At 38.3% G+C, this 14,557-nt stretch overlaps 1 protein-coding gene across 4 annotated transcripts in view; it reads right to left on the bottom strand.

Moving 5' to 3' along the window:
- Positions 1–466: 466 nt before the first annotated feature.
- Positions 467–14,557, bottom strand: part of cers2a (ceramide synthase 2a) — a 30,163-nt gene continuing 16,072 nt past the window's right edge. For 3 of the 4 annotated variants that reach the window (XM_082187241.1, XM_082187242.1, XM_082187240.1), the window contains one exon: positions 11,654–14,101. In XM_082187241.1, coding sequence (XP_082043367.1) covers positions 13,961–14,101 — 141 coding nt within the window. In that variant the 3' untranslated portion in view covers positions 11,654–13,960. Of the gene's footprint in view, positions 725–11,653; positions 14,102–14,557 lie in introns of those variants that run through there. The other variant, XM_082187239.1, reaches the window with a different exon arrangement.

Raw genomic sequence — 14,557 nt, 5'->3', positions numbered from 1 at the left:
ATTTGAATTTATGCAGAATAAATATAATGCAAATAGAAGACAGGACACAAAATAATTTTACATAAAGTTCCTTTTATTTCCAGCTTGTTCAAACATTTGGCCGTAACTGGATGACATAATTTGTTTTTATTAATTTCTGGCATAACAGACCTCATTTCATGATTAAAATGACATAAGGATAAAGAGAATTTGACAATTGTTCATCATTGCATAATGCATAGTTTTCATAAAATCCTTGTGTTTCATCCAGTGTTGGATTGGCGAGATCACAGGATATTAGTTATTTATCTGCTCCTCCTGATAGGTGGAGGTTGAGATGGCTCCGTATGGATCCACAACTGTCTGAGCGCAACGCACTACAGTAGCAAACAAGAAGAGAAAGAGAAGAAAGAGAAAAAAGATGGCAAAGCCCAAATCCACATCGATCTCCAGCACTGGCGGCACTCGCTGGTCCATCGGCGATGTGCGTTGCTCCAGAGAAGCTTGTCAGATAGAGTCACCAATGTTGATGGTTCACCCACAAGGAAACTGAGATGTTTTCCACCCTATGTTATTGTTTCCTTGAAATGTAGTCAAATTCCTTTGGTAGAACTGGGACAGAGTACCGGCACAATGGCAATCCCTGTTTCAGTGTTTGTTTTTTGACAGGAGATCTTCACTGCGCCCTTGCGAATTGGATCCCAGAATACGAGTGCTTGCTTACGGTGTATAAAACCACATCACCCTGATTAAAAAACAAAAAAACATCATTATCAAAATGAAGCAGTAACATCATACAGGCAATGTAACTAAATATTTGCAGCCCACATTTGATGTCAAATGAATTAAGGCATGATTGAACATGAATTATAAATCAACTGAAATCTAAATAAACTTGACAGGCTCTGTTCCCATTACTTCATCAAGAAACAAGACAGGGGGGATATTGATGCTAAAGGATGAGATATAACCCTTCATTGGCTCTGTTCTAAAATCTAGAAGTTGTCTACTGTCTAGGTGTCTAAGTTGCAGTCACATTAGCGAAAATTCAGCCAAAAGGGCCCGTTGTCTATTGTCAATAGTGTTGCGATTTATGACGCACAGCTCACACAGAAGTCACTTTCAACATGGCCAACATGGCACAACCAATTTGAACCCTTTGCAAAATCTGTGGGGGAAAAATTCACCCTCACATGAAATTCCTGATCGCATGGATTCTTATTGAAATTACTGTACATCACCTGCAAAGATTTGCCAAAAATTTGCCAATGTGATTGGAACTAAAAGCAAATAAAAGGTGCAGTTACATTTACAGTTGTTCGCAGGTCTCAGTAGTATTTTCATCCCGTTGCCGACTCAAAACCTGCCCAAAAGGAATAGGAAACTAGCCTAAGGCTAAAAATACAGACATTTTTATTTAGTTTATTCTGTGTTCAATCTTATTTGAATGATTTTAGTTAGACTTGTTTTTATGTAGTATGAATGTATTTAATTTAATCTCTATTTTTTTATTTTTTTTATTGTGGTAGCCTTTTAATTCTTATTTTACTTGTTTTTGGTTTTAATTTTCAGCACTTTGCATTAGTTGTTTAAAATATGATTTATAAATAGGAATAACACTCACAATGTAATACACTGAGATCGCCAGCCATAAAATGGTATGGCAGTTTTTGCCCTTAAAAACACATATTGTCTTTTAATTTCCACAATTAACTTTTTTTGTGGCCACGGTATGTTATAAAATGAAACCCTGTCATTTTTCTCATGACTGCATTTTAAAAATAGCCCAATTGTGCAGGAAAACTGCAGCCCTTGCAACAATTTTTCTTTGCAACTTCTTGGTTTGAAAGTGACATGCTTCCTACATCGCTACACTATTGACAATAGAAAATTGAGTTTTTGCCCACAAAATTTCACTAACGGCACTTTTAATAAGGTCGCATAACTGAAATAGAACCTCAAAAGTGACAAAATTTGGAAAACTCTACCGAAATCACATACTGTCTTGAGTATATACTACATTTGAATTTGAACTTCCTTCGCAGCTGTTAAAAAAGTATGTTCTATATAGTATGAATGTGTGTAGTATGAATGAAATTCGGACGTACTTCATCTGTCATGTTGTCATTATCACGTTACCAACCAGCATCAGTTACGTCGCTTAAATGCCATTTGTAAATCCTCTCCCGTGGCCTCATGGGATAGTAAAGTGTCCATCGAATGCACACTTCAGAATCTCACCGGAAGTAGTAGATCATCCGGGGACTTTTTGCCTACTGTTTTTCGAATACTATGCATTCGGACATACTACTCTGTTGGCGTATTGTTTTTTGCATACTATGTAGTAGGAAAGTATTCAATTTCGTACGCAGCGTACATGTGTAGCAATTTAGCATGTTGCTAAGCTAACAATATGCAAGCATGAAGTGGCTAAAACAGTCACTTTTTATTAGATTGTCAATTGTTTTTATTTATTTTGGGGATATGTATAATGGACACTTGGAGGGAATTATCTTTTCACTGTGCTCATCACAATGAAATATGGGACTGGCTTTTCTGCTAAAAGATTAATGTGAGCTCAGACCTCTGGTTGTGTTCAGTTCAGTTCTCCATGCTAACCTCTACATGACACACTTCTACATTACCAGCTCTGCTCTAACTCTGATAATCTTTCAGTCAAACATCTCTGTTCTTCAAGTACACCTGGTGGACCTTCATCAAACAGAGCATTTGCATATTTGCGGCCTCCTCCTGGCACCCAAGCCATTATGAATAGTTTAACAGGAGTTGAATGACAGGAGTTGAATTGGGTTTGGGCTGGCTGTGGATCAAGCCTTGGCCTTTACTGAAGGCCGTGGTCCAGTCACACGCCAGGTTCAAATGCATCCGTAACTCAAGCAGGCCTCAGACCAAATAGGTAAGGACACGTCACACCAAGAAAAAAAAAAGAAGAACAAAGAAGAACGTGATGGAGGGGAGAGGCCTATACCAGAAAGACAATACTCAACAGCAATTAAGTTCGCGATCAGGGGCAGCGTGAAGAGAAATTGAGTCAATGCAGGGAGGCGATACCTTTCATTTGACTGGCCGCCAAGCCAGATAACGGATGGAACAAGAAAGAGTAAGGTGATGTAGTAGAGATATCCTTTCCAGTTAGCTATGGTTTCTACACTCACGTTCAGGAGAACGAGGAGGAAAGGGAGGGGGAAATAAGGAAAGATGAGGAAATTGTTGAGTAAACTATGAGATGGGGCCATTTCCAAAACCTCTTATAAATAATGAACAATCCCAAAGTGATTTTATAAGGGTAACCGGATAAAGCTTAGCCAATGCACAACTAATCTGGTGCCCCATGGAGGGAGATCTCATTTCAGGTACTACACCGCTGCTGTTTAGGAATAAAATATTACAGTTAAGTGGTCAACAGTAGTCAACATTTTGAAGTGGATCAAAAAAGTTAATCAAAGTTGTCCTAAGACAAGAACGGGTATTGTTCAAAATTCATATAACTTTGATGAAAGGTTTTGATCCACTTCAAATGTTGACTACTGTATATCATTGAATTATTTAACATTAACTGCTAATAATATTGATATGATTTATTAAATAAAAGAAGAAATATTAAATATTTATTTTTATTACACTGCTTTAATTTTAAATGTTAAGAAAAATATTTATCATAACCCTAAATATATAACTTTTTAATAGTGACATTTTGGCAGAGACTAAACTTCAGGATTTTTTTGCCATACGCATGTGTATAATTGACAAGATACCAGGAGGTTTTTAATCATAAGAATTAGAAATGGAAATACTGTCCATTTTGGTTGGACTCTTGGTTACTCTTGGTTTTATTTATAACATTTATAAAATCTTAGAAAATTCTCTCTGAATTCAATTACTCCGTTATTAAAAAGAATAAAATAACTGTTTTTTAGAAATGATGATAATGGTTCTTGAGCATCAAATCAGCATATTAGAATGATTTCTGAAGGATCATGACACTGACAGAATAATAGCTGCTGAAAATTCAGCTTTGCCATCACAGGAATAAATTACATTTTAGAATATATCAAAATAAAAAACAGTTACTTTAAATTGTAATAATTTTTCACAATATTACTGTTTTTACTGTATATTTAATCAAATAAATGCAGCCTTGGTGAGAATAAGAGACTTCTCTCAAAAACACATACAAAATTTTAATTACTCCAAACTTTTGTCTGGTAGTGTAGCCTATATATATGCATGCCTTATTTTTGCAGTAAAGAGACAAAAATAAAATAATATTAAGTATGTATATTAGAAAATAATTCTATATTGCCTTTCACTTCCTTTGCTAGACTTTAGCAACAAAAAAAAATTTGGTATAGATAACATTATATCTGTTATAAATTAATTTGGCATCATGCACTCACCTGTTTTACATGTCCCATCACATTCTCCTCAGAGCGGTACAGACCTTATTTAGATAGATTACATCGAGCACATGATTAAAATGACCCGTAGGCCAGAGTACCATAGAGATATGGAGGGACAGAGCTGGATCACCGCTGAAAGACATGGAGAACTGAACTCAAGTGTGCAGTCGCTGTGACCCTTATGTGTGGAGGTAGAAAAGTGACACGACCACATTACCATAGAGGACCAATTACAGTCAGTGTGTGATCAAACTAATTGCTGATCTGAGATCAGATTTCAGCCCATAACCCTGCATTAAGGCTAAGCATCATAGTGTGGCCGGTAACTGATCTAAGATATTAAAGTGGCAGTTAACTGTAATGTTGTCCAAGGTTCATTACACAGGGGAGAGTCAGGTAGCCACAACAGTGGAGAGTTACACCGGATGGGATTAGAGATGTTAATATATTTAGTATGGAGCCCCAAACATGACATGCGGTGGAAAAATATGTATAATGTGGCCACAAATTAACAATTCTTTCCCACGACTTACTAATACATCAGCATGTTTTACTAATTTGTTCCCTTGTGCTGTCTAGATTTGGAGAAGGGCAACTACTCCCTGAGAAAACAAAGGACGTTTCTGGAAACTAACATTTGAACTCCCTCTTTCAAAATTAGCATCCCCATCTGAGACGCAATCACACCTCAGTGTTAATGCGGTCTTATCAGCATTTCTTTCCTTTCACTCTCTCTTTCCCCATGCATCTCTTCTCTTCACTGCTGAGATCATCCTGAAATTCACCTAAAAATCTATGGTTTAATGTGAATAGCTACCATACTATACAGCACTATTCATGTTTGGCATTATTTGAAATGTCTTAGTGCAACTGGTAGGCTACAATAGTCTCAGAAGTAAACCAAAAGGTAATAAAAGTTTTAAGAGTTTAGAGATACTTTGCTTACTGTGGTGGGTGTCTTTCATGCAAATTACCCTCTGTCTCCAAAAAGGTGTAAACTATCTAGGTCTGGGGTCACTGTTAGCTCATGTCTCCATTTGTGGGATGTTTTGTCTTGGTCTGAGTAATTAAAGAAATGTTGCAAAACACTCGTATCCAGCGATTCTGTACCCAGCATTATGTGTTTTTCTGAGGTCAGGTATGCATCTTTTACTCTTCATTTCTGAGCTCTTTCTCAGTTCTTTGTTTTGTATTGATCATTTTGAATTGGCTATGTAATTGGCATGATCCATTTATCTGACTAATAATAAATTGTTAAATTTGAATGAATTCTGACTTACTCTGAAATTATTAACTAGTAGATTACGTTAAGTCCATACCATCAAAAATCTACGCTCAGGTTAGTATCGGACTCCACCGAACACATTGGCAAGGCATTAGTCATGTGTACTTAGACTGTAGAGGCTAATAATGAAATTTCCCATTAAGAACAACAATCAAAATAGGATAAGCCTCAACCTCTGATTATCGTAATATTATTCTAACTAAGTGTCCATGGGAAACCATGGAATGATTTATATAAAGTTACCATTAGATGAAGTTAAATTGGTCAGCTCATTTCTATGGTAATGGTCATGACTTCTGGTTAAATATAGTCTCAATTACGTGTGTACAGACCTATGGAGACTAAATATCATACTTAGAAATAAGCAAGCATGGTGCGGCATCTAAAGGTATTAGTCAATTGCCTCTGCTAATGAACAAGACTGACGAGTTTGTGATTATGAGATCCGTATATCCGGCCTCAGTGAGACTCGAAGTGATAAGAATCCGAATGAACGAGTGTAAATTTAATAATGAGTTAATTATAATAATCAAATTTGGTTAAATATTATACCAGTGGCCAATAGTCAATTAGCAGTTTAACGTAAATAAAGTCAGATCAAACTCGTTTTAAGTAAATTGTGTAAAACATTTACATTTCACATATTAGTTAATTGGCATATACTTTCTTTAACAAACAAATTTCGTTGATCATCTGCTAACAAGGCCCTAAGGTCTATGTTCTCGTAATCGGCGTGTTGGATGCAGGAGAAATGGGCAAAGATCTGAGCGACTTTGACTAGCGGCAAATTTTTATGGCAAGGCGACTGCGTCAGAGTATCTCTGAAATGGCAAGGCTTGTGGGTCGCTTCCGGTCAGCAGTGGTGAGAATTTACCAACAGTGGTCCGAGGAGGAACAAACTACAAACTGGCGACAGGGTGTTGGACGCCCAAGGCTAATCGATGCAAGAGGGCAATGAAGGCAGTCTGATCAGAGCCAACAGAAGGTCTACTGTGGCACAAGTTATCCCTGTCCACCATCGAAATCTACAAACATCAATACAAATATCGGAACCGGACCTTGGAGCAGTGGAAGAAGGTCGCCTGGTCCAATGAGTCCGGTTTTCTTTTACATTACGTGGACGGCCGTGTACGTGTGCAACGTTTACCTGGGGAAGTAATGGCACAAGGATGCACTTCGGGGTGACAACAAGCCAGTGGAGGGAGCTTGATGCTCTGGACAATGCTCTTCTGGGAAACCCTGGGTCCGGCCATACTTGTGGCAAAAAATTTGACACGTGCCACCTACCTAAATATTGTTATAGTCAAGTCAAGTCAAGTCACCTTCATTTATATAGTGCTTTTAAGTTGATAATTAAGCTTTACAGTGATAATAGAAGCAAAACTGGGTCAATAATGTTTTAGTGCAACTGCATTGGAGAAAGATCAGTGAGGAAGACCCTCGGTATACACACATCTGCGATGAAGTGTGTTTAATAAAGGTAAGCAGGCGCGTGAAGGTCACTTGGTGAGACTGCTATTGTCAAGTGAACAAATAGGACATGAAAAAAGAAAAATAATTCCAGTCAGTTTCTGGCAACTTCAGAACACAAATACTGGGAAATCTGACAGTTGACCAGAAAAAAAAAAACATGCAAAAAAACTTACTGACAACTAAAGGGAGGATAACAGTGTGAGAACAGTTTTTCCCAAAAAGAGAAAAAGAAATGAAACTTTTGCACAGTACTGTATGTGCGCAGGCGTGTAGTCTTTCTTTACAAATCGACCCTCAAACTACTTGGCTAGCCTTAAAAATGTATAATACAGAATTTTTTATCGCGTCCGCGTAGCCACATGGTGACTGTACAGATAAAATGACAATGTTTTATCTGTACAGAGGTAAAGGGAAGGGAAGAAGGCCTTCACAGGGGAGAGCCTAGTTGATACTTCAGGACTGCATTGTCGTCATGTCCAGGCGCAGGTCCTTCATCAGATCTGGATACAGCCTGGATACGGTGGACTGCGGTAAACCTCAACATAAACAGAGAGACTAATATTAGCGTAGTATTAGCGTAGACGCCTTCTTATGATGTAACAGGTACATCAGGATTTATGGGGAGTGTTCCCGGCTGACCTAAACTATGCAGCCTAACATTGAATTATAGAAGTCTATAATGTGTTATCATGTATATACATGGCCAAAGATATGTGTATTTAGTCTAGATTTGAACTGAAAGAGTGTGTCTGCTTTCCCGGACAATGTTAGGAAGACTGTTCCAAAGATTTGGTGCTAAATAGGAAAAGGATCTACCGCCAGCAATTGATTTTGATATTCTAGGTATTATCAACTGCCTGGAATTTTGAGATCGCAATAGACGTGAAGGACTGTAATGCGTTAAGAGCTCACTCAAGTACTGCGGAGCTAAACCATTTAGTACTTTGAAAGTAATCAGCAATATTTAAAAAAAATGTACGATGTTTAATAGGGAGCAACCACCCATAATAGCATTACAATAATGCTAATGCTAATAGGTTTTGAGTGGTTGGTGAAAACAATTGTTTTTGTGTGCAGATCTCAGAGCCTAGGCTGCCTACAGAGACGCGTTTTTTTGGCGGCATACTTCCTGGTTCTGGTAAGAACTCGAGCTGCTGCGTTTTGGACCAGCTGTAATTTGTTTATTAAGCGTGCAGGGCAACCACCCATAATAGCATTACAATAATGCTAATGCTAATAGGTTTTGAGTGGTTGGTGAAACCAATTGTTTTTGTGTGCAGATCTCAGAGCCTAGGCTGCCTACAGAGACGCGTTTTTTGGCGGCATACTTCCTGATTCTGGTAAGAACTCGAGCTGCTGCGTTTTGGACCAGCTGTAATTTGTTTATTAAGCGTGCAGGGCAACCACCCATAATAGCATTACAATAATGCTAATAGGTTTTGAGTGGTTGGTGAAACCAATTGTTTTTGTGTGCAGATCTCAGAGCCTAGGCTGCCTACAGAGACGCGGTTTTTTTGACGGCATGCTTATGGGGCGGGCAGCTAGCGGATCGTTAGGAAAGATTAGATGAATGTGATCCAATTTTTGGGGGGGCCTGAAATCACTGATACAACCTTTAAGCGTGCAGGGCAACCCCCCATAGTAATCTAGCCTTGATGTCATGAACGCATGAAGTAATTGTTCCGCATTTGTCATTGAGAGCATATGACGTAATTAAGATATATTTTTAAGATGGAAAAATGCGGTTTTACAGATACTAGACACGTGACTTTCAAATGAAAGATTGGTATCAAAGAGCACACCCAGGTTCCTAACCGACGACGAAGACTTGATAGAGCAGCCAACAAGTGTTAGACAGTATTCTTGGTTATTACGTGAGGACGTTTTTTGTCCAATAATTAGAATCTCTGTTTTTTCAGAATTAAGTAGTAGGAAATTACTAGTCATCTAGTTTTTTATATCAGCTATGCATTCCGTTAATTTTGTGAATTGGTAAGTTTCGTCAGGGCGTGAAGAAATATAGAGCTGAGTATCATCTGCAGAACAGTGAAAACTAATTCCATGCTTCCTAATGATATCTCCTAAGGGTAGCATGTACAGAGTGAACAGCAACGGTCCTAGTACTGGGCCTTGTGGTACGCCATACTGAACTTTTGATCGATAAGACATCTCTTAATTTACTGTTACAAATTGATAACGGTCAGATAAGTATGATTTAAACCATGCTAATGCAATTCCACTAATGCCAACATAATTTTCGAGTCTATTTAAAAGAATGTTGAGGTCGATGGTATCAAATGCAGCACAAATATTGAGTAACACTAATAGAGAGATACAACCACAATCAGATGATAAGAGCAAATAATTTGTGACTAATGAGAGCTGTCTCGGTACTATGGTACGGTCTAAATCCTGACTGAAAATCCTCGCAGATATAATTTCTTTCCAAAAAGGAACATAGTTGTGAGGATACTCCCTTTTCTAGTATCTTTGACAGAAAAGGTAGATTCGAGATCGGCCTGTAATTGACTAATTCTGTACGATCAAGTTAAGTATTTTTTTACCGCACGGCAAACATGTGACTATGGTGACTGGTGTCTCTATTTTCACGTTCCGTGTAATAGAATTGCCAATAATTAGGGCACATTCAACAGGATTCACAGTGGGTGTTTCACTGAGTGGGGAGAATCTATTTGTTATGGTAATCGGAACAGAGGAGCGGTGTTTTGTTCCGCGACTACAGCGTCTCACGGTCACCCAGTTAGAGTTCTCAACGGGTCGGGTCGGCCCGACAAACCCGACGGGACCCGCGGGTTCGGGCCGGGTTCGGGTCGAAAATATAAACAAATGACTCGGGTCGGGTCGGACGTCGGGCTTAATCTTTTCCGCTCAGTGAAAAAAAACAAAAAAACATTTATTAATCATCGCACCGTAAAGAAAGGCTGGCTACTGCGTGCAACGTGCATCATGGAGAGGGGCGGAGGCAGACCTGACGCCGCTGCGTGAACGCCTTTAGCCTGGCCTGGAGAAGAAGATGGAGTTGATGAAAAGTAAATAAAAGTAAGCATACGATTATGTTTGTAGGCTAGGCCTATTTTGTTTAAAAACTCTTCAAAAATTGTGTGGTGTGAAAAGTAGCCCGCCCGCTGGCTGGGTACATGTTTGAGTTCTTTTTATTTATTATTGTGTGAAGATTTTTATTTAAGGCATATTTATATAGCCTATTAATATATTTAAAGTTTATTGTTTCAGTTGTTTGTATTGTTAAAAGGCGTGAACATTAAAGGTTGATTTGAATTCCCGTCTGCTGGTCATGATAATACGTGTATGAGAAAAAATAAATAAATGCGTTGATCCGTTTATAACGGATATAACGCAGCGTCGGGCCGCGGGCCGGGTTCGGTCAGATAATTCATGTTGATGTGTCGGGTTACATCGGGTCCGGGCTTTAAAAGCCACCGGCCGGGTCGGGTCGGGTTGTAATTTTCAGGCCCGTTGAGAACTCTACACCCAGTTGCCCTGCTGCACGGCCTCTACAGCCGGAACCGAACAATGTACAGAGTTCACTAAGCTAGTTGCATCCAAAGCAGTATCTAAAGCCCTTGCACTCTATCCTCAATTAAAGTTTGGATGCGTGTCTCTAGTTCTGAAATCTTCTCCGTCAGCCTGACTATCTCCTTGCATTTATCACATGTACTATATACCCTTAGTACTGACAGAGAAGGTTATGCTATACATGTGACACGAAGTGCAAGTGACAAGAGTAGAAGATGACATGGCTTATCGTGTTTGTTGACTGATCCCACTCACCACAGTTGTTTGATGGATTCGTAAAAGGTGCGAGAGAAAAAATAAATAAAGACGGCAGGCACGGATGGCACGTTATCAGGCTAGCGAATTACTAGCGTGTTGTGCTAACGATAACAATTTAGACTGAAGCTAGCGATGTCAGGTGATGAGTAAGTTATATTTAGCAATATAAACAACAAGGAATGATAGTAAATAAAGATTCAAAACAGAAAGCTATACAGAGCATACAGACGCAAACCACTCAGCAGCAAGGCAGACAGGAGCAATCGATCAGCAGACCTGATTAGGATCATCAACGCTATAGACCGGGTACACGCCTTCTTGACAATATTCCTAAGTGGAAGTGGCTTTTCAGCAGGATAAAGCACCCTGCCACACCACACTGCACAAACTGGGATGTGCTGGACCAACAAGTTCGATCCACAGCGACTCAACCTCACAACCTACAAGACTTGAAGGATCTGCTGCTAAAGCATTGGTGCCAGAAACCACAGGACTCCTTTAGGGTTCTTGTAGAGTCCATGTCTCAGCATGGACCAGTGTAGAATTAACAGCATATTAGGCAGGCGGTCAGAGTGTTTTGGCTCATCGTTGTATGTACATACATTGTGTGTGTGTGTATATATATATATATATATATATATATATATATATAAAAATAAATATGAAAACACAGACAAAAGAAAACGGTCATCCACAAGAATCTTTATCTTTCATCATTGAATAAGGACAATGCAAAATACAACAAAACACAGGCAGTTTGGACACTGATCAAACAGTTTATGTTTGTGCAATAGACCCAGAGTTGACAGGACATGGTGGGGGGATTGGTCTTGGCACTGGGCCACAAGGAGAGATGAATTTGAATGGATGTAAACAGAGGAGGAGTGAGAAAGAGAGAGAGAGAGAGAGAGAGAGAGAGAGAGAGAGGAGGATGGTCAAGCTTAAAATCTAAAGGTGATGAGGCGAGGAACACAAGGACAACAAGCACACATGGAAACAACACAAATAAACATTTGCAAATAAGGCACTTGTGAAAACATTCGGAAACTTAAAATAACTTTTTAAAGCCTATCCAGATGTCCCGTTCCACTTGCAAAAGTGCACCTGTATTGAAACTGACTTTCATATACATCATAAAAAAACAAAAATAAAATAAAAAATACTGGACCACAATTTGTAAAACTGTTGCTTAATTATTATTACAATAAGAGATAATTGTTAAACCTGACCTTACGGTTGACTATGAAACTTAAAGGGACAGTTCACCTAAAAAAATAAACGTTCTGCCATCATTTATTCACCCTCATGTCATTCCAAACATGTATGACTTACTTTCTTCTGTGGAACACAAAAGAAGATTTAGTTTTTGTTCATACAATACAATCAATGATGTCCAAATTTTGTCTGCATCCCAACGTTCTTCACAATATCTTTAGTGTTGCACAGAAGACAAAGTCATACAGAGTTGGAATGACATGAGGATGAATGTTAATTATTGGGTACACTCTCCCTTTAAAGTTTCATATGACCTCATGTAAAGCAGCAGCCAATGGGCAAACATAACATACTGGAGGACATATTGGACTAATTCCATAACTGAACCTTTTTATTTTTTTTGAAAACTATGGAATTTATTTCCAATAAATACCATAAATGCAAACCAGAGGTTCAGTTATGTCAAAACGTTTGCTGAAAACACAATCATTATAATGCATTTTACATAAGACAGAGTTACAAAGTGCATCCAACAGTCAATACTGATTATTGAAATAATTTATCATATTAATGGAAGAGACAAAAACATAAACTACAGGTTTGTCTGCCAAGTACAGTTTTTTTGTTGTTGTTGTTTTTTTACAAAGCAATTTTCCACCTACTGCATAAATTATCAGCTTATCAGGCTTGCTTAAAAAAATCTGGACCTTAAATAAAAATAATCTTAAATGAAAAACCAACAAAAAAATCTTTAAAATAACTTGTATGTGTAACTGATATAACTAAGAATGAGTCTTTAACAAATGTGTTACAGGACACACGCTGAGCAAAACACAAATATTAGTTATGAAACACACACATTTGTTGCTTCATTACAGACACAACAATTACTAGACAAACGTTAAATGAAAAAGAAAAGAAAAAAGCAGCATACTGATTCAGCGACTTTGGGACAGGCTATCATGGCATTACAAATCATGAGTCTTTGTATCTCTAGAAGAAGCAAAACTGGGTCAATAACGTTTAAGTGCAACTGCATTGGAGAAAGATCAGTGAGGAAGACCCTCGGTATACACACATCTGTGATGAAGTGTGTTTAATAAAGGTAAGCAGGCGCGTGAAGGTCACTTGGTGAGACTGCTATTGTCAAGTGAACAAATAGGACATGAAAAAAGAAAAATAATTCCAGTCAGTTTCTGGCAACTTCAGAACACAATTACTGGGAAATCTGACAGTTGACCAGAAATAAAACATGCAAAAAAACTTACTGACAACTAAAGGGAGGATAACAGTGTGTGATGCCCAAAAAGAGAAAAAGAAATTAAACGTATGAACAGCAGTACAACAGAAGTTCAACTTTGTACTAATAAGGTACCAAACGCGTAGTACTAAACTGGAGGGAATATTTCCAGTAGAACAAGTGAATGTTGGATTCACTAACATTAGACAATCTTTACTGGTTATTTAATGATACAGTGCCTGTTAATAGTGTTTTGAATAGTTTGCAAGGGGTAAGAGGTTATTTTGTTTCTCTTTTTTTAAGTATGTCTGTTTGCAAAAATTTGTATCACATTTACTACATGTATATATGTGTGTATTTTGTGTGTGTGTGTGTATTTTGTGTGTGTGTGTGTGTGTGTGTGTGTGTGTGTGTGTGTGTGTGTGTCTGGGCCTTTTCAATCTATCAAACACCCCTGACATTAGTTTGTTGGTCTCTCTCGTCCATGTGCACATGAAGAGGAGTGTTGTACCTCCTCTCTCGTCTCTGAAAGCATCACTCATTCTTGCGGTGATGGTTGTTGTTTAGGGGAGAGTGGCCGTTCTGCACCGCTCCATTTTTCACTGATGTCTCGTCGTCCACGTCATCCTCAGACTCCGTTTCTTCTCTGTCACTCCTCTCGTCCTCCACAATATTCTGCGGCAGGACAAATTAACTTTGATGAAGCTTTAAAATCCTTGCGATTCATATATCTTACAATTCTATAAATACAATTTCAGCTCAAACATTAAGGTTCTGTTATAATTTTCTCACTCATGTCATTTCACATGATTTTTTTCTCTCATTTGGAACACAAGAACATATTTAGCAGATTGTTCAAGCTGCTCTTTTTTGTCAAATTAATTGGATGGGAACAGGAATGGTGATGATCACCATTTATTTTCATTGTACGGAGAAGAGCAGCGTGGACAATCTGCTAAATATCTTTAGTTTTTTCCATGTGTGAAAAACTGTTTGATGGTAAGCAACTGATTTTGAGTCAACCAACCATTTAAAAACGTACACTATGCAACTTTTGGCCCTCTATTGGTTAAAAAACAAAACTGTATGCATTTTGCAGAAGAACATTGTTTTGGTTGTGCTTTGGCTCCT

Source organism: Leuciscus leuciscus (genome assembly GCF_965113295.1).
Source record: "Leuciscus leuciscus genome assembly, chromosome: 12".
NCBI classification, from domain to species: Eukaryota; Metazoa; Chordata; class Actinopteri; order Cypriniformes; family Leuciscidae; genus Leuciscus; species Leuciscus leuciscus.
The sequence above is the reverse complement of the archived record's forward strand: the minus strand, read 5'-3'. Positions and strand labels throughout refer to the sequence as shown.